The sequence below is a fragment of the Stegodyphus dumicola genome, chromosome 4 (assembly GCF_044657685.1).
Source record: "Stegodyphus dumicola isolate Sdum_Otavi_A_Nest chromosome 4, ASM4465768v1".
In the NCBI taxonomy this organism is placed as follows: Eukaryota; Metazoa; Arthropoda; class Arachnida; order Araneae; family Eresidae; genus Stegodyphus; species Stegodyphus dumicola.
This window is the reverse complement of record NC_140771.1, coordinates 24,264,602-24,290,700: the sequence shown is the minus strand read 5'-3', so window position 1 is coordinate 24,290,700 and position 26,099 is coordinate 24,264,602. Positions and strand designations below refer to the sequence as shown.

Here is a 26,099-nt window from a genome sequence, read left to right as displayed (position 1 = left end):
AACAAACTCTGAAACCTTATCACACATCTTTGATTTGACAAGTTTGATTCAGTCTTTGCAGTTAAACTTTTCACCGATAATAAAATACCACTTTGTCATCATACATTTACTATTTTTATTATCCTTATATTATGCATAATATGCTCATTTCAGTTGTGTGCAGCACTATCGACAGTTGTGCAAATATTGTACAATGTTATGCAATTATTAAAATAAAACAAAAAAATCGAGTCTAAAATCACTTTTTAATTTTGTTTTCATGAGAATGTTGTGCTATTCAAATAATTTTAAACAGATTAGTCTTTTCTATTAAAAAAAATTACAGTAAAAGCTGAAGAAATCTTCTGACATTTAAAATTTATACAACACAAATGTTTTACACAAAATGAGCTTTCAAAGCTACAAATTCAAAAGAATGTGAGCATTTCTTCATTAAAATACAAACTGCAAAATCGATCCCAATATCAAATATGTAATTATATGCTTTAAGGAATGCCTGATTAATAAAGTTCTAATCACTACCAAAAAAAAAATACTTCCTTATTTTTATGGGTTGTTATTTAAATTACATTAAAATATGTTGCAGACCATTTAGTCCTAATCAGTCGCTTATAGATTACCCATCATGACAATAGAGTATTAACCACTTGCGCTATGACTAAACTTCACGGTTGCGGTGCCGTGCGCTACACTATAACAAACGGTAAAGTGTCTCATTTACGCCGCTCCACGTCTGCGAGTGCAATCCAGAGATGTAACTCGAGAAATAAACAATCTCGTTATTAGGTGACGTGTGAACCATGTTATTTTCATTTTAGCGCGTGGTTTGAGACAAAAGCATCTTGACGTGCGTGGCACATCTTTTTAGCACAAGTGGTTAAACTGTAAATTTAGGTGCTGTACAGCAAAAATCCTTGGAAAACTGCTTGCAAAAATATGGCAGCCACAAATTGCATGTAAGATGTAAACATGTTTGCTATGTAAGATCTTTATTTTAAATGCAAATTTGGTAATAATCTTGGAGCCATTTAAATAACATGAACCATAAATAGTAAGGAAGTATACAAAATCTTCTTGAAATTGATTTCACACAATGCCTGATTTCTTGGCTGAAACAACAAATAAAATAACTCATTTGTGTCACCAAAACGACAAATAAAATTACTCAGTTATGTCACCAATAAAATATGGGTTTTTGAGCATTCAAAAATTTATATCAGATATACAGTCTTGTATTTCAGCAAAATAATTGGATTTACAACCTCTTTTAGTATTTTACAATTATATACAATACATAAGGTTCATATACAAATAGCCTTATGTTTCTTTTTATTGAACTCCAGATACTGATATGCACTCATTGTAGTTTGAAAAAAATGTATACAAACTATATACAAATTTATACTCTATTTGATAATTTTAACAGAAGATATTTCATTTGTATTGTGTAAAAGTTCATAAATCTACATAAGTAACAGATAATGGTGCTAATACAAAATATTGTAATGCTTCTACAATGCAGTTAAATTAGGTCTGCTTTATTTAAAAGGCATTTTGAAATTAATAGCTATTAAAATAAAATGCAATATTTGGCACACATACATAAATTCATAGAAACAATGCTCCTTTGTTACATGTCTTGTTAAGATGAAGGATTTTGAAAAAGGCACAAGATGTTTGGCTTTTAAATTGAGTCTTATCCTCAAATATTAATAAAGTGCATAAATACAGCTGAAGAAAATATTTACAGGATGAGCTTGAAATGCAACTTATTATGCAAATATTAAAAAAATAGCACTTATTTTTTTAAAAGCTAGTGTTTTATTTATTAAGTGAAAACCCATTTCACTTAATAAACAAAATGCTAGCTTTTCAAAACTAAATTTTTAAAAAATGTTAATACATGTAATAAGCTTATTTTTCTTTTTATTTTCAAAAGTAAGAAAATATTTAATTTTTAAAATCAGGAAACACTGTTTTATTTTGATTTATGAATTTAAAATGCATATTACAAGAATTTGAAATAATATGCTTTTTTACTCTCTCTATTCCCCCTCCTTAAAGTGATCACTAAATACAACTAAACACGTTCAATAAATCAAAGCCTCTTAGCAATCTAGCACCTTATGTTAAAATGTAATAAAATGCCAATACAACACTGCATATTTAGTGCTTTAAATGAAGTTTTATGCTTACAATAAAGGAGAAATATATTTTAAAAAAAAATTGTAAGTAGCACAATAAAATACATTTAAAATATTAGGGCATTCAAATATGACCTACATTGAGGAAATTTTTGCAGGGTGCTTCATGTGGCACATTATGTTATGCATAATGCAGAGGGAACTTGATCCCATCAATCACATATTGCTACTGTGAGAATAATAGGTACCTTGGGCTATGGAACAAAGGATTATGATTAAAACTTTAGAAGAGGAAGAACTCTCAAGTTCCAAAATTTTGATCTGTTTTCATACACAACAATGGGAATAAAGTTTTCCATTAATCCAGGTGTTAGAATAGTAAAAAAAACCACTCAACTGTTTGTATGGTAGAAACACAATCTATGTTCTAATGACATAGGTTCTTTCTACATAACTCCCACAGCGATCACATGTGATAACTGAGCTCCTACTCCATTATAAGTAACATGACTATAGAAATATCCAAAGTCAAATGCTATGCTGTGGCCCACTAGCAGTCGAGTGGTAAAATCGCCAAACACTGGTAGTTCGGTCCAGGATTCAATTCCGACTAAAGGGCTGGCAGAATGGGCGTTTTTGCATTTTCCCATATGTGTAACAAAACGAGCTAATTTTCAATAGAAAGTCCTCCATGAAGGCACTCCTCCCTTCCAAGTGGTGTCTAAGCACACAGCACATAAATAATAAGTGCTATGTTGCATGAAAATTCCAATGCTTTAGGTCACATTTGAAAGCCTTGATGAAATTTAAGCTGAATGTATAAACATGCTACCATAGAGAAGTATATGGCTTTTAAAATGACGGTTGATGAGCAAATTTGTACTTCATAAGCAAGTTTTCAATCTTGCTATTGCTTCAGAAAATAAATCAGTACATATATTTCATTATTAATACATCTTTAACCAAGCAGAAAAATTTTGTTTTTTAATTATTTGTACCTACTTGGATACTTCCTCCTTCTCCCCCAAAAAATTGCAACAAAAAGATCTAAAAATGTTGCATATTATGAATAAAAATATCACCATTTAAAAAATTAAAACAGGCTGGCACTTTTATATTTATGAAAGGAATGATTTGCATATTCATATTTAATACATGAAGTATAAAATAGTACAAATGTTAGGCAAGAAAAGATTTGAACATTGCTAATGGTATAATAGCAGCTTACTGTATTTACTTGCATATTCCACATTCTCTTCTTTGACAATTTTATTACTTAAAAATTTTGAAGGGTAAAATAATATGATGTATACCATTTTTAGAGGCGAGATTAAAAGAAAAATTTTAACAAATTAAAGAGTGCATATAAAGATATTACTGTAATACATATTCTAAAGCAGCCAGTCTTAAGTTACAATCTGTAGTACCATTCTTTTTACTTCCCTGTTGTATTACCACAAAAAGAAAGTAAAGTATCCAATTTAACAAAGGATGCTGCCACCATGATGAAGTTTACCCAATTCAAGTAAAATGTATAGAAACCTTTGTGTAGATGCTCAAATTTTTCACGCTGAGGCTGTACTGTGTAATGTTAAGGCCCAAGACAAAAAATTACAAAATTTTATGTTAAGGTCAGGGAAAGCTATAGAAATTGAAGAAATATGCAAGTAAATATGGTATTATTATTCAGTACATATTTATATTTAAAACCACAATGAAAAAATTAATAAAATGTATTCTAGAAAAATATTTTCTAAAAAAATTAATGCTATATTACACATTCAATGATAAATGCTATGTACTTTGAAATTTCAAATCAGTCAAATTGCTGGCAGAGCAGTTTTAATTAAATATCACAAAGCCCAAAATAACTTCTTGAGCTTGCATTTCATATTCCCTTTTACAGGAAAAAAAAAAAAAAAATGAATCTATATATTCATGTTTCAAATGTAGTATGAAAAAATTAAATTTCAGTTGCTGAGAAGACAAAAAATTAAGGCAAATATCATTTAATATGATCAGTATTATTTAGCAAGAATAAATATTTCCAAAAAAATCACCTATGCACTTTAAAAGTAAAGCCTTCAGGTTAATGAGAAGTAACCTATAATTAGATACGGAGAATAGACGATGAGTTTAATAAGGGAAAAGTCACATGTAGCAATCATTAAAAGATTAAACTTTTGATGATACTATGGATTCTTCTAACACTTTTATACATAAATAATAAATATTAAATGCATACCACTTAAAATGCAAGATTATATTAATTTAGAAGTCAAACAACAAAATTCAGCATTATATTTTCAAATTTTCACACGACTAGTTTCGATGGTTTTACCGAACCATCATCCTCAGCTGCAAAAGCACATATCTTATCTCGTTCATTTGTGCATATCTTATCTCAATCATCTGCACTTTTGTAGCTGAGGATGATGGTTCAGTAAAACCATCGAAACTAGTCCTGTGAAAATTTGAAAATATAACGTTGATTTTTGTTGTTTGACTTCTAAATTAAGATTTGTTTGGCATGTTATTGTATCTTAATGCAAGATTATGTTAATTTCTGTGAAGTAATATGAATGAAAATTACTATTTATACTTCAAAACTATTATAAGTAAGGCAGTAAATTTACAATGGTGCAAATTTTCTTAAATTTTAGAGGATTTGCTAAGATTTTGTTAATACCAGATTTTTCTATAAATAAATAAATTATTGAAATAATTGATAACTGTTAAATAAATTATGAATTGTTGTAAACAAATAATAATTAATACAAATAAATAAGTTAGGATTTCTTTCTCTCTTTCTTTTTTTTTTTTTAACTTTGCATTATAGAAGTTAGACGATTTTTATATGTCAATAACTTTTGTGCTATCATTAAAATAGCTGGGGGGGGGAAGCACAGGAATCCTATTCTAAAATTTAAATTAGAAGACTGAATTATGTAAACTTAATGGATGTCTGCAATAAGAAAAAATTTCATTTTCCAAAGACATAATAACATTATTCTCCATTGCCTCTATAAACTTTTTAATACACTATAATTATTCTCCATAGTCTCTAATTTTTTTTTATTTTAACAAAAATTTTTAATGATGGTATTTTCTAAACCATGTGATATTTAAAGGAGAAAATCTGCATATGCATAAATATAATGTGTAAAACCACTCTTCGATTAAACAACAGTCTTGATCAAAAATAGCAGAATTGCATACATTTTCAGAATTTCGATCAATAAATCTGAACTTCAATTAAAAAATGTATTGTTCAATTTTTATTTAATTAAATACTATGCATTTATATAACTGGGTTATTTTTGGTATACTTTTCCCTCCCAAAACATTAACATAATTTCTCGACTGTAAACTGTTTTTTGATATTATAAGCCACGGAAGTTTGATGAATTTTAATTACTTGTCAAAAAAGTTTTGGTTTTTTTTTCCAGCATTATAATTACTATCCTAATTATACAACAAAATATTAAGATTTCCCATTTTATCTGTTTAAGAAGCAAACACAGTTTAAATATGGAAAAGGGCTACATATTTATGTTCAATAGAAAGGACAACCAGAGTTAAGATTTACAAATGGTGAAATTATTAAGAAAGAATCCATATACTAAGAACAGAAGCATTAATTATTTTTTATTATATTACACTATACATACATCTATATTTCTGTCTTCATTCAGGGTAGTATACATAAAGGTTGGATAAAAAGTAGTGTCAACATGCTGACTTTGTTACCATAGATATAAACATTTACAATCTTTTAATATAAGCACCTGCTATGTCTACTTCTTTTTTTAAGTTACTGGATATCATCAGCACATTCACTTCTGGGCTGTCCAGACAGTATGGTGGTTACAGAAGCCTATTGCAGTACCGAAGGGTACAGGTTTGAATCCCGGAGAAGAAATGGATATCTGTAAATGTATAGCATCTTTGTAGCATGGAGGCACTCTAAATAAATGGCAAGTCAAAAGTCCTCTCAAAAGGTTGGTGGTAGGGGGGGCCCTGGACCCATTACCTCAGTGTGCTCTCCATCAAAATTGGGGATGGAACCAAGCGAAGTCGTACTGTCACCTGTTATGGTGCCAAAGGCTGTTGTTGCCAATGACAGCCACAATCTTGCTCTCTTTGCCACAATGAATTTTGTGGATTTGTTCTGATGTTACTGTCAGACGAGTGAGAAAAGTCACAACAACACATCTATTTTTGTTGAAGTCCTGCAGGGGACTGCCACAAAGCACAGATAACTCCTATATACTGTTATATCAGGTGTCTTGCTGTAATTTTCCTATTTTGGCAAAGAGATCATAGTCACATGGATTCATATCAAATGTATATTTCAGTATGCCAGTACCTCTCATCAATGTCACAGGAAGTCCATGACTGCTTTCACATTATGATACTGTATACTGTTTTGGAAGAGGATGCAATTTATCACCTGACACAACATCTGCATCCAGCACTCAGGAGAAAGCAATTGCATCGTTGATGGTTACAGTCATTCTCCATAACAATGCAGAGTGTCACACTGTGAGTGCTATCACATATGTCCTGTCGGTGGAAGTGAGAGGTACTGGAACACCACACCAACAAATACAGTCACTTTCCCATGAATGCTGGATGCAGATGATCTTACCATCTTCCATAAAAAATGCAGAGTACAATAATGCAAGCTCTGTCATTGATCTTCTGTGACAGTGGTGGAGGGAGATACTGAAACCTCCACCAAGCCAATCTATTTGTAAACAAAAGAACCACCGTGAAAGATCTATTATAAAAGTAAAGGAGGTTATTCATGCTTTAGAGCAGTTGCTGAGGAACATCATTTAGGTTCCTCAGTGACTGCTGAGAATTCAAAATATCCACTTTTTAAAGTCTTCCAGTAATTTGGCAGAAATTATATGTTATTTTAACTGTTTGTATCTATGATAACAAATTCTTATCGGAACTACTGGTACGATGCCACTACTTTTTATCAACCTTGCATAAATGAGGTGCTAAAGTCTCCACACATAGTATAATGCTATGTGTTATTATCTGTTGCATAATTAGCTTGTTTTAAGCTAATGACATAACAAAACTTCTGAATTACAGTATTTTTAATTGACCTTTCCTGCTGCAGATAAGCTCTATCTCATTCAATAATTTATCACACCACGTATGAGGCCTATTTTTGATGTCTTCGCATATATGGTTTAGTTTTGAAAGCAAAATGTTACTCTTTTCCACTTTTTTTAAACAGTTATTTTAAACCCGTATTATGATGGTAAATTCTAGCCATTCTTTTCTACAACAGATAACAACTTGGAAAAAATTAAATATGCATAACAAAGTCATAAAACAATTTAACAGTGAATAATATAATACTGTTGGTAAACTAAAAAGCTAATCCCCAAGAATATCATGAAATTTCTATATTTCACTAATAAAATATATTTTAATCCAAAATAAAATTCTCAATTTTTAGTTTATTTCTAAAAATTCTTTTCCCATTTAAAAATTAAGCTTCTTTATGTATTTATTTCCTGGGCTGGGCAAGGTCGACTCAGCCTTTCAGCCCTTAATTTCCATCACTTGGGTTGATAAAATGAGTACCAAGTTTGCTTGCGGACTAAACACTGGGGGTCCTGCAGCAAGCTGACCACTTGTTCAGGGCATATGCTTATGCACCCCAGGGCCCATGGACAAGAAAGCAGATTTCGGGCACTGCAGGCCTTGGCCCATTAGGGCTGTTATGTCACTGAGTTTAGTTTTAGTTTTTATGCATTTATACATACATATATATATATATATATTGATTGATTTGTTTATTTTAACCAACATTTTATGAAACTTAAATAATTTAAAATCGAGAATAATTAATTATTAATAAAGTAATTAAATATATTTACTTAACTCTTTCATAAAATCAATACCTTTCACAAATATTCAAAATTTGATCTTATGAATGTACTTCTTTACAAATGTTATTACACTGAAAAAAAAATCAAAATAATTTAAATTTCTTCACAAAATTAATTTTTTATAAATATATATTCTGAAAACAGACAGTAAACAACAATAAATATAAGTGTTTTAAAAATAAAATGGCCACTTGTGAATATGCCCCCTTACTCCCAATTACATTATTTTCAATAATGTATAATACACACAGAAATTTTCCAACAAAATACTGAATGATAAAAAATACACAAATCTAGATGTACTGTTTTTTTAAATGCAAGTGTCAAATAAAAAAAAAAAATACACACATAAACAATGAGACAAATTACAATCTACTGAATGTTCTTGCAATTAATATTTTTTTTAAATGTAGCTCCTGTATATCTTTTTTAACTTATGAAAGAAAACAAATCAAAATAAAAATGATATAAAGCAACATTTTTTGACAGTTACCATTACATATTATTTTGCGAACCATATGGAACCCGAAATGATAGGTTAAGTATGTTAATTTTAAAAGGCAACATATTTAATCTTTTATTAATGCTAACAGTCTTGTATTTGTACCAATGTGTGTTTTTTTTTAAATAGAGATTAACATATTATTTTGAAATTTAAGCTTCAGGAAAAAATCAGTGTCTGAACTTTTTCGAATTAAGTACAAATCATCAAAATTTTACAGGATAATATTATGTACGTACAAATAGTTCTATGTATATATTGAAAATTACTGTTGTGGTCATAAAATAACTCATGTTTTGTTCCATTTCAATAAAATAGAAATAATTTCAATATTAAGCAATGACATATTTCATCCAGTATTAAATTTTCAATATTTTTAAAAATGCAAAGGAATTCATAGATATACAAGTGATGCTAAATTCATGTCTGTTGCAGATATCATTGGCACAAAAATGAACTTCCTCACATTCAGTTTCATAAAAAATTTCTATCTGACTGGCTGAGCTTCAATTATGTAACTTTACTAAAATACAGACCTTATCAAAGGCTAAATATTTATGCGGTGAAACAAAAGTAATTTTGCCCCATGGAATTCTCTTTCAACTTCCATCATAAGTAATACAAATAAAAAGCAGTTTATGGGATTTTTTTCACATAAGAAATCTCTCTCAGTCCGATAGCTTTGTTTTCTTGTAAAATTACCGTATTTACTAGCGTATAAGATGCACTGGCCTATAAGACGTACTCCCTTTTTACTCATTACAATGAATTTACAGTATTTTAAATATAAAGTAATTCTTTCTGCAAATACTTAATTTATCTGGGAAAGAACATCTTTTCATCTTCTTCATCAAAACCCAGACACTCATCTCCAGAGCTAAGTGAAGAGTCACTTGAAACCTCTAGTAAATCAGCATCTGAGCCTTCATACAACAAATTGTCCTCTGTACAATTCAGTGCATGACTAATGCCACACTTCTTAAACGATTAAAACACTGTCTCAGTTTTCACAGCATCCCATGAAGATTTGACCCATTCATAAACGACGTATAAGACGCAGTATTGGCGTAAAAGACAAACCCCGTTCTTCAGACCTATTTTCAAAGAAAAAAGTGTGTCTTATATGCTGGCAAATACGGTAACTATTAATTAATTTATGTATTTGTGATCAATACCAATCCTGGTAATTCCTAAATCAGGACAAGGCACAAATAAAATGTAATCCTACAGGAGCAGCAAGCAAAAGAGAAAAAAAAGAAGAACGAAAAGTGAAGAGCTTTCCCATCTATTTTAGATACAAAATCCTCTTTCAGACTCTTCATATCAAAATTAAAATTACCACAGCAATATATCAAACCCATGAACCTGCCAATTTTTTATTTTGAGACAAACTTGTTGAAATATTTGAAATTTGGAAAAAATATTGTTATAATTTTTATGCTATGATTCTGACAGCCTGATCAATAAGGCATGAAAATTTGTGAGAATAAGATCTGTACACAGCAGATTTACATTAAATTCATTGGTTTGAAGGTCTTGAGAAATGTATCTTTTGAAAAGAACAGAAGTACCACTTAATCTAGATAAAAGAACAGGAGTACCAGAATTCTGTTTATAATTCCCTGGGCATCAAGGGCTGGAACTGGACAAAATTGTACAAGCACCATCAGCGCTCAACACAGGCAGTTAAAATATGATTTTGACTGTCCAAAGACAGGCTGAAATAATCAGCAACTGCACAAAATGTAAACCGCAGAATAATGCAGAACATTTGAAATACTAGAAAATGCATTTAGGTGAAAATCGCAAACAATGCACATTTATGGTTTTAGAATGGTATTGACAACAAGTGCATGAAATGCAAGTCCCCCTGCAGTTTGTTTAGTACAGTTACCAGAAGTTTTTTTTTTTTTTTGGGGGGGGGGTAGCCAACACCTTAAAACCATCTTTCACTGGTCACTGCGTTTTTGTATTTATTGAAATTCTATAAAAAAATATCGTGGGATTGTTGATTTTTGATATTGGCATTGGTGACAATGAACTTTAGTTAAAACTATTTTCTTATACAACTGACTTTTCTCTCAGAATTAAATACATAGCTACCTGACCATGAATTTTTAGGTATAATAAAATTATATGAAATGAAAATTATCATGCTTCAATTCAGTAAGCAGATCTATTATATGGACATGTGAATTACTCACAGAGTTTTATACAATTAATTTAGAGCTGTATTTATTGTAATTATATTTGAGACCTGACCTCAAATTTTAAAATTGTAAAACTCTAATTGATAAGCAAGATCTTATCAATTGATTAATCTCTAATTGATAAGAAGAGAAATTTTTAATCAGTTGTACAAACTGTGAAATAATAAAATGCTTTTATACTAACAGTTTCTAGTTAAACTTTCTAATGACTCTTCAATGATTTCCAACCACTGAAAGTGTCACAATAACCATTAGGTTTGATATTGATCACACAGACAATTTTAGTTCAGAATACATTAAAAGTCATGGAAATATCTAAGAAAGCAAATAACTGTACAATTGTTTAAATACTATTTCAAATTAGATTCTATGATTCATAAAGTCTTTTATTATTTTTTATAAATAAAAACATTAGTAATATTTTTGGTCTGCATAGTTAATTGATACTTTAGAGTTTGCAGAAATTTATCAATACATAAGGATTTAAGGAAACTCAAACTTTGAAAACAGAAATTTAAATTAAAATATTTTAAAAAATACTCAGATTTCATAAAAACAAAACAAGAAACACTGACTGAAACAGGTACATTACACTCACTTTTTGAACACTAGTTTCTTCACATCATGATACAATCACAGTTTGTTTGATTTTAAAATCAAGGACGTCAAGTTGAATGATATGGTAAAAATATGTAGAAATAAAAAGTAAAAAATGTACATTATATTACAGCTTAGTTTGGTGTAAGGAAAAGCTGTGGCAGATGAAATGATATAACAGCTTTGTAAATAAGCTAAAATCAATAAATACATGAATATATGAAATTCATTAATGAGAGTTTAAAAAATCAATGATCTGTACAATATATACATTTCTTTCATTGCTTGACTGGTTATAGATCCTTTGATTATTCTTTTTGATGGTTAAACAAATACATAAATATGCAATTTTGCACTTTAAAAAAACGAAAATCTTGATATCATTGAGAACCACTCTTGAGCTTCTTTATTGTATTTTTCAGAGCTTGTCGTTTGTTGCAAAACCATACTCGAACAACTTCACGATCATAATTCAAATGTTCTGCAAGTCCAGTCATTTCTAAGCCTGAAAATTAGCCATAAATACTGAGAACACAGATATTTATGACATACAAATAAAATATAAGAACACAAAACAAAATTTGATATATTTTCTTGTTAGATACAGACAATCTTACTGTAATGAACTATATACAGTCAAAAGTCGTTAATTCAGACACCCATAATCCGGACCTCAAAGCTACAAACTTTCTGCGCATGCGTCACGTTGACGCATGCGCGTAAGACCTTTACGGCTGCGAATATGTGTGTTCTGCGCGTAATACGTTTACGCTTGTGCGTTTAATGTATAACGGACGGTATAAGCTAAGCTAAAATTATCTAATTCAGTTAATGTTGCATATTGCGTTGTTCCTTAATCTTCTAATTGGATCTGGTTTATTATTTTTTTGCAGACTGTTAGAGCAATTTTATAAAAGTAAGCTTGAACTTTCGATTATGTCAAAAAGAATTTCCATTCTGGAGCTGCCAAAGGATATCTACAAAGCGAAAGCACGTTTTGATGTCCATCAAACAAAAAGTGGAATTGCTGCAAAAAATGGATAAAGGCATAGCCTTTGTTTCTCTAACCATTCCGAAATCTGTTTATCAATTTCACGCTGCTCTGCCGAGGGGGGGAGAAGGAACGCTGCAGCGCGCAATGAACTGGAAGTTGATCTGTCAGCATTATCCTTGTCTTCAGGGCAGATGTTTTTATTTTATTCGGCTTATAATTCCTTACTAAATGTAGTATTTCACCTCGATGTACTCCGTCTTTGATATAATTTAAATCAAATTCCTCGTCATTATAAATATCACGAATACACATCAAATAGTTTTCTGGTTGCAATTTTCTTCGACTACGCGTAATGTATAATTTACGCATGCACACGTTGAAAGAAATGTTTAATAAAGTAAACAAATAAATATTAAGCTTTTTTTTTTTTTTTTTTTTTTTTTTTTTGTAAATTTTGATACCCTTTAGATCATAACTGCTTTTTATTTCATAAATTATGGTTTCATATTTTTAATTTTATAATTTCTGCATGCCATCTTACCAAATTTAAACTGATGATCTATAATCCGGAATCGCCAAAGTCTCAACGAGTCCGGATGAAAGACTTTTGACTGTACTGTAAAACATAATACATTTGAATTTTTTATACTTTTTAAAGTTTCCAATGTAGAAACTATTAAAAGCTTTACAATTTTGAATTTAATGAAACTATTAGCCTTTTCAATTTGTTTTCCTGAAAATAATATTTATTTTGCTTAATATAAGTGTTACATTACAGTTTTTATACTTGTTTGTATTCTATTTGATTATTTAAAACTGCAATAGTTTGGAAACTATTAAAAAATATATATTGCATAAGTACTTTTGAAAAAATTAGTAGTGATAATAAATTATGAAACAGTCTGACTAAGCCACAAGGAAGTATAATTGTCAAATTAACCTCATTAAGAGGTCCCAAAATTTCTCAATTCAGCTCTCCTGCCAGCGACCAGCATTCCTTTTGCTCATTACAGGTGAGCATACTTTTATCAAAATACATTTTTATACATCATATTTATTCTAAATATATTTTATATCAATACTTTTTAATCAAAGAATATTCTAATAATAATTCTATAATTCTGTCTTACCCAGTATTCTAATGCTAGCAGGTAAGCTGGATTTCTAACACAGTTTTACATTCTGTAAGCAACTTTGAAATTTTCACTGGATGAGCCAAAATTAACATGTATGTAAAAGATCTTTAATAGCCATTTCTCTGAACAATGATTTCATTCATGAAATAATAATGATTTAGTCAATCACAAACATATGGTAGGTGTTAGATTTATTAGTTTTTACTTTCAAAACTGATAAAAGCAGAGAACTTAAAACATATGGTATATCCACCATATTACTATTATAATAGATGCAAGAAATATCATCAGAATGACATTTCTGATTCAAACAGTACTATTAGATAAAAAAAAAAAAAGAAGATATTTTTATCTTAAAAGAAGATATAAAATTATATTAAAAATACCTGAAGGATGAGTATTTTTTTCAAAAAATTGGTTTAAAATGTCTAAAGCAGAAGGAGTAAAAGATGTTCGTCTTTTCCTCTTCTTCGTAGGTTCACTGCCAATGAATTCTGTGAGTGTGTGGGCTCCATTTTTATACCTTTCTTCTGCTTCCTTCATCCACCTTTCTAAAACTGGTTTAATTTTTTGAGCACTTCTGGGAGTAATATCAAGTTTTTCAAACCTACATACGAAAACAAAAAGACAATAGATCTAATTACAGAAGCTGATTAATAAAGCTACAAGTTGTAATTAAGTTGCAGTTAAGTAATTGTAATACAAAAATGGAAAAATCTAAAACTTTTTTTTAAAAGTTTTATTTTATTATACAAGTTATAGTAGAATTTATATAACATAAAGAGATCTAATCGAATAGTGATTTTTATTTATTATTGTCTGTATCAAATAATAATTACAGAAATGCCATTCATCAGTCAGCGTTAAAATATAACTTTTGTCAAATGGCTGCTATAACATACACACAATCTTCCAAGTAATAATAAATGCTGTCCATTATGATGTTGCATGCAACAGGCTCATACAGTTCCGTTTATAACTATGCCAGATGAACAGGAAGAAACTGAAATTTTAATGTAATAAATAACTGCTCATATATTAAGATAAATGAATACAAAACAGACTTAGTACAAAAATGAAGATAAGGAAAAGTCTCCTTAATTCACACTAAATACAGCAGATCATCCAAACTTCTGTACTCCAAAGCAGTAATCACAGAGCAGGAGCTCAGTATAATCACACAGCTCAAAGCTGAATTACCGAAGTGACTGACTTGCAGCTTCAGCAACAACCAGTATCTATAGGGTTGCCCAAGACTTGTGGAAGTTTCAAGAAAACTATCCTAAGGTTACAAAAATGTGTTTCCTGTAAATTTCCAGAATGTTGTCAATATACAACAGAAATTATTGCCAAAAATGGCTTTTGCCCATATCTCTAGTTCTAACTCAACTATCTTAACAATTTAAAATCAACTCAAAATATCTACAACATTATAGAGGAAATAAAATACTAAAAACATAATAAATGGCTGAAAATTTGATCAAACAAAAAGATACAGTAAAATTATTAAAATGCAATAAATAAATATATAAAACAATATTACAAAAGTTCATAGAATCTAAATTACACACAAATATTTCATAAATTTACAGCAATTATACATTGCCAGAGATTTTGGTGACAGCAGCTCTGATGCAGCCTTTCAATTCCAATACTATAGCAAAACATGCCATTCAAATATTTTTCTTGAGGTATACTCGTAATTAAAAAAAAAACAGTACACTTGATAACCATGAAATATCTCCAAAACAAGAAATTAACCTTTACAGGAATGTCTAACAAAAACATCATGCATGTTCTGGCTATGTGCATCATCACCCCTTCTTGTGGAACCATCAACGGTCCACAACCAAGTTCAACTTCTGTAAACACCCTCAGAAATTTCCTAGCAACATATTTTTCCAATAACTAATAAAAAATATTATATTTCTGTAAAAACGGGTGACCAATTTTAATTAGCACGTGGGCGAATGACAGTAAAGGATCAGTGCTGGCCATATTTATACATTGACTTTATGTCTATGTTTAATGGATTGCTCTATGTTTAATGGATTGCTGTTATTAATATTTCGCAGAGAATAATATATAAAAAGTGGTTATTTGTTTATGGTTCAATTTCATTAATGCAGAATATAAAGATTGAGTTTGTGCTATACCTATCAAATTTATAAATCAAAACATCCCCAGGTGTTACATATTCTAAAATATAAAATTTATACAATATTTATAACCAAATTCAAGTTCAGAAATCAGCATTATGATCTGAGCAAGGCATTTCATATATCACTTTTATTTAAAAATTTCAGTCTTCAAACAAGTCTCTTCGTAATTTCATAAAAGAAACACAGCTAAAATTACAAAGTTTAAAACAAGAGATTTTGTAACTTTTAATGCAAGAATTCTCACACTATCCTTCAAATAGGTTTTTAGAAGTCCATTCAGTGTGGCAGTTAGCAGTGTTGAATGTCATACAATTGGCTCTATGTTTGAATCTCAGAGAAGGCATGGATTTTGTAAATGCAGTGTTTTTGCAATGTGAGTGCACATAAAAAATGGCTTGGAGTATTTTCACTATCTAGCTTTTTTTTTTTTTTTTTTTTTTTTTGTGGGAAGGGAGGTAAGGCAAACCAAAGGGAAAAGTTAATTACCTCTTTTTGTAATAATAAATGTTCATTAATAATAATTAATAATTTTTAATTATCAGGTTAATGTTTTATCTTACATGGTTAAAGAAACTTTAAACTAGGCAGGGACTATACATTACACCGAGAATCTGCAACTCTCACACATCTGTATTTGCTATAACATGGCCTACAAGAAAGTTACCAACAGGGTTCCCACTCAAACAGGAGAATGAAATTCCCTGACTTTTCCAGGTGTGTTTTAAGAAAATTCCAGTCTATCCGCGTAGTGCATTAATAGACTGGAATGAGAGGTAAATTAACGATGACTGTGATGAGAGGTAAATTAATGATGGTACCAACTGGAAACACAAAAATTTGCCAATTACATATGATTATACATATCCCCAAAGCATTTCTATTATAACTATAATAGGAGTTGTTTTTTCCACTGAAGATTGAGATTAGAATCTGCCCAATCTGGGTTAACCCCTTAACTGCTGCAGGTGTATATATACGCCTTGCTCAGCTGATGCGTTAACTGCCTCGGGCATATATATACACCCTTCCAAAATACTATCATTTGCTTTGCGCTGTTATCCGTAAAATTATTCGCAAAGCTTTGGAATGCAACACCACAATGACCTCAACAAAGTATGTGAAGGAGGATACTATTTCAGAGAAGTGGGGGGAGAAATTGGAGAGAGGAATGTGTCTAAAGTGGTGAAAGTAATGACTGCGTGGTATTGGCTGGTGTCGTTTGAGTAAAACATATTTTTTTTATTCTGTGTTCTCCGTTTTTGTTTACTTTTTGTAGTAGATTCCAGGAATAAAGAAAGATGTAACGGATGTTTCAAACACATTTATCTTTTTTGAATTATTTTTTTATGAACTGCTCATGCTTCATATTGTTACTGAAACTAACCATTTTGTAGACGAGTATATGAACCAACAGCTTGCAAACAAAAAATCAAGAACAAAATCGTGGCATTCAACCAGTTCAGAAGAAATATATGTTTTTTTAGGCATACTGATTTCACAAGATATAACACTGAAACCTGATATTACACTTTACTGGTCTAAAAATAAATTGATCGAAACTCCATTTTAGGGATCCTTTTATTATAAAACATTTTTTTTATTATACTTACATCTTTTTATTATACTTTTACTTTAAACATTAAATTTTGTGTATTCATTTTTTCTTTTATTCTTTATTTTGTAAAAGTAAACAGTTTTTAGAAAGTAAAACTTACACCTAATACAACGCATAACTATGCGTGCCTGTGTGAAAAAACGTGGCACTGGGAAATCAATCTTGTGCATTTCCTGCGGAAGTTAAGGGGTTAAAAAAATGTCCATTTTGCAGCTAAACGAAAGAAAGAAATCTATTTAATGATATTTTAAAATAAATTCAGATATTTTATATTTATTTAGTAGCAAAAATAAGCAAAAAATATAAGCATTAAATTTCGTGATAGTATGCCACCATACTGCCTAGAATTAGTTTCAGGATTATACTAGAAAAAATTGTCTGAAATTTGAATGTATTATTAACTAATATTAAATAAATTTAGAGGGAAGAAGCAACATTAAATGTTAAAGCACTGCTTCTATATGATATATTGTTGGCTCATGTGCTGAAATCATGAATCTCCATGCATTTTCTGGTTTCACTTACATCCATTTTTCGCACAATTTTTAATGTTTAACATGATGCTGAAAGAAACAGATCCACAGAACATGAATCAGTATATAAGGATTATTCTCCAGAAATCATAACTAGATTTTCCTCAAAATTTCTTAGTTTCCTTAAGATTTTCCTTAAGTGAACTTCTATTTTTCTCAAAGTAATGAGTTTGCAGATTCATTACTTAAAGGTGACATTAAATTAAATAAATAAATAAATAAATAAAAATTACAGCAGTAAGCAGTATCTATTTTTATTTTGCACACTTAGGAAAAAAAAGTAAAACAGAAAAGTTTCATACCTGCAAATCGCACTTTGACTGTATGATGGCCCTTCTGTAGCACTTAAAGCCTGTCCAACTTGAGTTTGTGTTAAACCAAGGGACAGACGACGTATTTTAAAGGCTTTAGCAAATTCTTTGATTTCTTCAAGGTTAATGCCATCCACAACATTAGCTTCCGTATTACTAATAGTATCTATAAATAGATATATGTATATATTAACAAAAAGAAAATTTTCAAATGCAAATACAATTTTTAAATAAACAGCATAAGTATAAATAGGGAAAAATAATTTCTGATTATCCACATCCCCACCAAAAAGCAACCCAAGTATGCATGCAGCACATATGAATTTGTACTTTCGAAATTCAATGCCATTTTTATGACAGTAAGGACAGAATAAAAGACTCTCCCCCCCCCCCACAAACGAATTATGAAACTATGAGAATCTCTAATCTATATGATTATATTTTCTTCTGATTTCTTTAATGAAGCTCTGAAATGACAATACTGAAGTATTTTAAGAAGGTGACTATTGGAACACTTACTGACTATTGGATTAAGACCATTATCACAATCATCATCAGGCGATACAGATGGCTGTGGATGAACCGTTTGTGTTAAAGTTGATACTGTTGTACCAGGTTGTCCCGCTAGCTTGGGTGCAACTACACAATTCTAAGGGAGATAAAAAATATTTATTTTTATCGCCAAGTGCTTATGTTAACGCAAAATCACAAAAAGCTCAAAAATATGGTTTTATGCTAACTTATTCTAAAGTATTATTTATACATTTACGATAAGTATGCCCGCTTCAGCAGTTAAGTTTTTGACAGATTGCAGGAAAAATAAGATCATTTCAAAAACTGGTGGAAAATTTCTTCATGGGGGGGGGGGAAGGGAAAAGAAAAAAAAATTCTATTATAACGCTATATAAAGTACGAAGAAACTTAAATATACATTCAGATTTAAACTTGTTATTGTTAAGTTGAGCAGCTAAAACATGATACAGCACAAAGTTTGAGATCCGGACTCTTTGGGACTATGGCGATCTGGATTTGAGATTTTTCCGGATATTAGATCATCATTTTAAATTTACTAAGATAGCATGTAGAAAATATAAAATTAAAAATATGATATCGGGATTTACGAAATAATGAAACATTTTCGGTCTAAGGAGTATCAATATTTACCAAAAAAAAAAAAAAAAAAAAAAAAAAAAAAAACTTAAGCTTAAAAGCTTGTTAACTTTATTAAACATTTCTTTCAATGTAAGTTGTTTAAGTTGCTTCCTTTTTTGTGCTAATACTTTCTCTTTAATTCTACAGATAGATTTAATTTCTTGTTCAGCTACAGAGTTCCATTATTCAAGTCCTGTAATTGTTGTGTCGAAAATTCCAACTAACTTGTCAAACAAGATTTTTTTGTTTTCGATAACCTCTCTGTCACTTCCTTCATTATCAGTACTGTTATTTTGCAGATAGAGAACCATACTTACAGATTTTCCGCCCGTTAATTGATTGATGACTGGAGCATACTCATCGCAATAAAAAACTTCTGTCATATCATCTTCATTTATTACCGCTTCTCCACATTTTCTTCCAAAATCCATTAACTGGAAAATTTCACCTTTCCGAAAACCTTCAAATTTGCGGCTATTATCTTCATCAGCCTCACCATGAAATATGGTAGCTGGCCATAAATTATGACAAGCATTTCTTTAAGTATCTGGAAACACATCTTCCCATAATCTTATGATGCTCCACGCAGCAGATTTTATGCTAAAATATTTCAAAAATTCTTGAATAATCTTGCCATTACTAAGAAATTTAACATGAACATAAAAAATGCTACTTTATATTTGCATTTCAGCTCACACGCTATTCCGATAGCTATAGGCTGAATGATGGAAGTACAATTTGGAGGAATGTATAATATGGATACATTATCTTTTCAGTAAAAACTTTAAGTGAAGTACAGCTGTACAGAGCTGTTGTCTACAATTAGGAGATTTTTTGTATAATCAGGTAAACCAACTGAATACAAATGTTGCTGAGCATCTGGTACGAAATGATTTTCAAACCAGACATTCATTAATGCTTGTGTCATCCATGCTCTTTTATTTGCACGATATACATACAACGGAGAAAATATTTACCCAAACATGTTTGATAAGTAACAGGTCTGGAGACTTGGCAGGTCAGTCGAAAGCATTAACACATCAAAAACATTATTGGGAAAGTTGTGCTATATGTGGCTGAGCATTATCCTTCTGAAAAAACAGAACCCGGATAACCTGCTAGCATTGGCTGTATGACTGGCTGCAGTCAAAGTACCTAGCAGCATGACCTAATGGTGAATGGCTGTTACAAATGATTGCTCCCCAGACTGTCTCACCCTGTGTTCTGGTTGCATGCTGCTCAGTAACAAATAGTGTAATAGATAGTGCTCACTTATCTATCTCCAGATACATATGAAGCAGTCATCAGTGTTGAACAAAAAGTGTGATTCATCGCTGAAACCACATTTCTCAAATTGGACACTGTCCAGCTTCAGCGAGAGCAGCACCATGCAAAACAACAATGCTTATGGTGCAATGTCAATGGCGTCTTAATGGGCATCGACATCTGAACCCAGCATCTGCTAGTCTTCTGCAAATCATATCCCTGGATTCTGCGAGTTGACAAATGATGCTGAATTGGCAATGGTGTAATGTAACTGTTAGTGCGGGTGTAGCAGCTCTTCTAACTGCACGATCATCTCGTGAATTGGTGGCCTGGAGATATCCTGAGCCACTAGTTACACCAACGAATAATAACCAGATTGCTTCGGCTAATATGCCAGTCAATCTGCCTATTCGAACAAAGTTTCTCTTAGCCCTATGTGACCTCTCTCAAAGTCTGACAATATTCATAATACTGCCAAGTACATCTAAAAGGTGTCTTTCATTACAATATCATGTATCCAAGTTGTCATCAGGGTTGTTTTACCAGCTGCGCACTTCAGACGGGCATTGTATCATGCCACAGTGCTGCAAGTTTAATCATTTACTTGTTAATTTATTAATTATTAATTAATAATCATTAACCAAACCACATTTGTATGTTACATTTTGCTGCTGCTATTTGCAATTTCAGAAATGAAAAGAATAAGTGAAATGATATCATTCCAGCTTAAAAAATGAGCCAAATAAGGATGGCTTTCAAATTACATAATTTTTCAGCACAAGGCAGCTTTTAGCAAAACTGTACAAAACTTAAATTTATATAAAGATCCAACAAAAGAAAAAAAGAAATGTTTCCTATGGCTGAATTAGTTTTAACAAATAAAAATCATTTCCTAAATATCAATTGCAATGATCAGAAATACCATTAATTAAAAAAATTTTTAGGGATTATGCTGAAAGATTTCTATAGACAGTCACACAAGTTAGTTTTTGAATGTATAGCTGTATGAATGTAGATTTGAAAGCATATCTTTTAATTCAAACATGATTTAATGAAAGCATAATTTTAAGTGATGTCTACAATCAGGAGTTTTTTTTTGTGTAATCAGGTAAACCAACTGAATACAAATGTTGCTGAGCATCAGGTACGAAATGATTTTTCAAACCAGTCATTAATTCATGCTTGTGTCATCCATGCTCTTTTATTTGCACGATATACATATAACGGGGAAAATATTTACCCAAATTACAAATACAATACAATGAATTTCAAATTTCCATCTGAAAAAATTGCTTAAATTCAGAATTTTTTTCACTCAAATATTGTTTAATTGTTATACTTTTTCCTTTTTTTGACAAAAACCTATGTTGTTACTTTAATCTGCACCTTTATATTCTAGACAAATTTTGCAACTTTTTTTAAAGTTAAGAATTAAAATATAATCCATAAGGTATACAGTCCTGCTAATTCGACCTAATGTGGACCAACAAGATGTTACTAAAATGTTTGTCAAGTTACTAAAAATGCTGAGTTTCATGGAAGAACGGATGGGTTATTAACAACTCATAGTACTTAAAACCATAAAATTCAACATTTAAATGGTAATTTTATTAATACTTTCTTAAGTTAAGTAATTGATATAATCTTTAGTCAGACTCTTAAAGGCATCTAATTTCAGTTCTGTTGTTATGTTGATTTTTCTTTTCTTCTCCTACCAAATTTTCAGCTGCATGAGCAACACAATACTTGCAAGCCTGGAAATAAACTGAGAAATTCTTTTCAGGATGAACTGAAAGTTTAGCTTGTACTAGGGTACAAGCATAAACTTTCAGGCAAGACTGCTAAGGCCTAGCAACAGAAAAGAATGTGATTGACAATTGACAGTGGCTGACCTTCTTCAGCTCTTTTTTTATTGAGAGGAGAAATGGGGCAGATTGATATTTACTTGAAAAGAACAAAACCTATCACCAAATTCACATTCTAAGCAGCAGGGTCACAAAGTGAAAGAGTTAAAAATTACACAATTAGAATAAAAAAAAACATCCATAATTTTGAACAGAAAAGAAAAATATGCAGACAATCCTATGCATAAATATGCACTGTAATTACAGTAATTAAAATATGCTTATATTATACGTACCATATACGATATGTTAACTATTTTAGTCTAGCTGTTAATAAGTCATCAGTTATATCAAAAATAATATTGTACTTGACTAGCAGATTTTAGTAGTTAAAAAAAAGCATCGAATAATACAGAATAATGACGAATCTGGAGTCCAACTTGCAATCTCTAATTAATTTACCTTGATTCAAGTAATAAATTTACCTTGATTATATTATTTCATTATTTAACAAATTATGAAAAAAATCAGGTATCTTATCATTTTTATTTATAATGAGTTTTCACATCAATTCAGTAAAACCTAGTTTTATATTTATTCATTTAAAAATAATTTTTAATTACATTTTCAACTATTTTTTCACACATACATATACATAATATCTCAACAGGTATAGTAAATCCTTGCTAAACATGGAGGTTATGTCATTAACAAATAGCGCATACAGCAAAATTGCATTCTGCAAAGTTAACTTTCCATGGAAAAAATGGGTTGGTATAATTCAGCCATTTTGTGAATTAACGCTGATTTTTGTTGTTTGACTTCTGAATCAGTATTTATTCGGCGTGTTATTGTGTCTTAATTATAGAAGCCCCAAACAGGATTACATTTTGCTTTCTTTTTTACACGTGGTGTGGCCGCCATTTTGTGATCGTAGGAGTTTCGGTGAGTACATTTTTGCAATTTTCAAGTTATGTTTATGTTTTATACATTTGGATATTGTGCTTTGCTTGTCTGATTTCATGTATTTTGCTTACAAACATTTTGTTTTCTATTCATTTCAGTGAGGGATTTTTCTGCTATTTTGTGTGTACTTTATTATTGCTCAGTTAATTTAGTTTGATTTTCTGCATTGTTTATCATGCCTTCATCCGTTAATCGTTTCACTAAATTACGCTTGAAACGGCAAAAATTCCTGAATCATCTTGACTTTTTACTTAAATGCAAATGTAAAAAATTGATCCCCAATTTTATTCAAATCAAATCTAATCAAAAACCTTCGAGTCGCGTTTCAAGAATTCTGTTAAATTGCAAACTTGCCTTACTTCGATCCGTGATAAGGGATACACGTCAACAATTGTCCAAAATTGAACATGAACTCTATAAGCTTCATCTGGAACTCGCTAAAACATATCCAAAATTCACTGCCCTTGAACAAAAGTCTTGGTCTAGAACGGAGAATGCAGTTAACTGTCATAAAAACACCCTTGCAGTTAAATTCGAAAAACTTCTTTTACAGTCTTCCAGTTCAAGTAGTTCAAAAAATCTTCTCATTGTAAACATCAAGCCAATAGTTAATATTTCTAATGTTAGTCTTTCAGAAGAACAAGAGAGAATTCTAAAATATAATTTTAACTTCTCACAAACCTGTAAACCCTCGATTCCAAAGATTTTGGCTCCTATCGAAAAAGCTTTCAAGTTCAGTAAAGTTTCAGATTCACAGAAAGAAATGATTAGGCATCTTATCGCTCATAATGTGAAATTCAATAATACACCTTTGAAACCAAATCTAACTGCGAGAGAAAGAGCTACAATGCGCGAGATTCATTCTAACCCGGATATTGTCATTTCAAAGGCCGACAAAGGTGGCCAGATAGTCGTCATGGATAAGAACACTTACATCGATGGTGTCACTAAACTCTTAAACGAAGGACCATATAATCCGATCCCTAAAGATCCTTCACCTTCGGACTTATCCAAAATAAAAACTGCGATCAAATCTTCGCAAATCATTTCAAGCAACTTAAAACATTCGCTTATCCCATCTGTTGCGAATTGTGCCAGATTATATGCTCTTCCCAAAATTCATAAAAGTGGTATTCCTTTCCGCCCTATTGTATCAAATTTAGGTACTGCCTCGTATCCATTAGCTAAATATTTAGTTTCTAGATTTTCCACTCTATTAGACAATAACATTTACACCATAAAAAATTCAATAGAGTTTGTAAAAAAGGTTAAAAACATTTCTCCTCGTAATTTACTCATGGTTTCTTTTGATGTAAAATCATTATTCACCAATGTCCCAGTGGAGGGTGCATTAAGATGTCTAGAAACCAGACTTCGCGAATTTCATTTCTCTTGCATCGAAATTGATGAGCTAATTTCTCTCACTCAACTCTGTTTGAAACAAACACATTTTGTTTTCCAAAATAAATATTACAAGCAAACTGAGGGATTAGCCATGGGTAGCCCCCTCAGTCCCATCCTGGCTGATATCTACATGCATTATTATGAATCAAAATTGTTTGAAACTTTAAACTTCCCGGCATGGTTCCGCTACGTAGACGATACTTTTACCCTGTTTGAAGGTAATAAATATGATTTAAATAGAGTTCTTTCAACAATGAATTCTATTGATCCTGCTATTCAGTTCACTTTTGAACTTGAAACTTGCAATTCTCTTCCGTTTCTCGACATTCTGGTCACACGTAACACATCCAACTTCAGTACTACAGTTTACCGTAAACCTTCATCGGTTTGCCTTCCACCACACTTTAAATCATGTCATCCGACTAAACAAAAGTTAGCTTCATTTTATTCCTATGTTTTCCGTGCTCTTCAAGTTTGCTCCTCCAAACTAGCCCTTGATGAAGAACTAAATTATTTAAAAGCAATAGCTATTGACAGGGGCTTTTCACCCAACATGATTAATCAAGCAGTTAAAAAATTCTCATCTCAACACACTAAAAGCCCCACTCTTATTTTAGGAGATTATAAAAATTCTGTTGTCATTCCCTTCTTTTCATCAATTAGCTATAAAGTTGCACATATTTTGCAGAAATTTAACTTTCGGGTTGTTTACTCTCCCATCAATAAAATTCCAACTTCTATACTCAAGGACCCCATTCCGGATATGAATTCCTGGGGTATTTATAGGATTCCTTGCCAGTGCGGTTTAATTTACATTGGCCAAACTAAGAGAGCCTTAAAATTTCGCGTCAAAGAACATGAGGCATATGTTAGAAAAAAGGAAACACAGAAGTCTTCTGTTGCTCAACATTGTTGGTCCGAAAATCACACTTTCAATTTTTCTGCTGCCAAAATTATTCAAAAAACATCTTCCATTGGAGAACTGGATTTTCTAGAGGCATTTCACATTCATAAAAATCTTTCTGCTCTACTTAACGATCCTAATTCCAATCCAAATTTGCCTTCGGCTTTTAGAGAAATTATGTTTTAGTTCTGGTTTCGCCAACAGATGGCGCCACTTGCTTATTCTTGTCCAGGCTTTCTTATCTTATCTAAACATTATTTCCTATCTTGTTCATTTGTGGTTTTGCAGCTGAAGATGATGGTTCGGTAAAACCATCGAAACTAGTCCCGTGAAAATTTTGTGAATTAACGCTGATTTTTGTTGTTTGACTTCTGAATCAGTATTTATTGGGCGTGTTATTGTGTCTTAAAGTATGTATAGTTTACACAAACTTAAATATTA

The 26,099-nt window shown here is 30.9% G+C and overlaps 1 protein-coding gene across 1 annotated transcript in view; it reads right to left on the bottom strand.

The window, feature by feature from the left end:
• Positions 1-226: 226 nt before the first annotated feature.
• The window catches only part of pdm3 (POU-domain protein pdm3), a 61,242-nt gene continuing 35,369 nt past the window's right edge, over positions 227-26,099 (bottom strand). Inside the window, exons 11-14 of the mRNA XM_035363234.2 lie at positions 18,642-18,771; positions 18,114-18,288; positions 13,888-14,108; positions 227-11,876 (exon numbers count right to left, since the gene is read on the bottom strand). Of these exons, the coding sequence (XP_035219125.1) occupies positions 11,752-11,876; positions 13,888-14,108; positions 18,114-18,288; positions 18,642-18,771 (651 nt within the window). The 3' untranslated portion in view covers positions 227-11,751. The remainder of the gene's footprint in view (positions 11,877-13,887; positions 14,109-18,113; positions 18,289-18,641; positions 18,772-26,099) is intronic.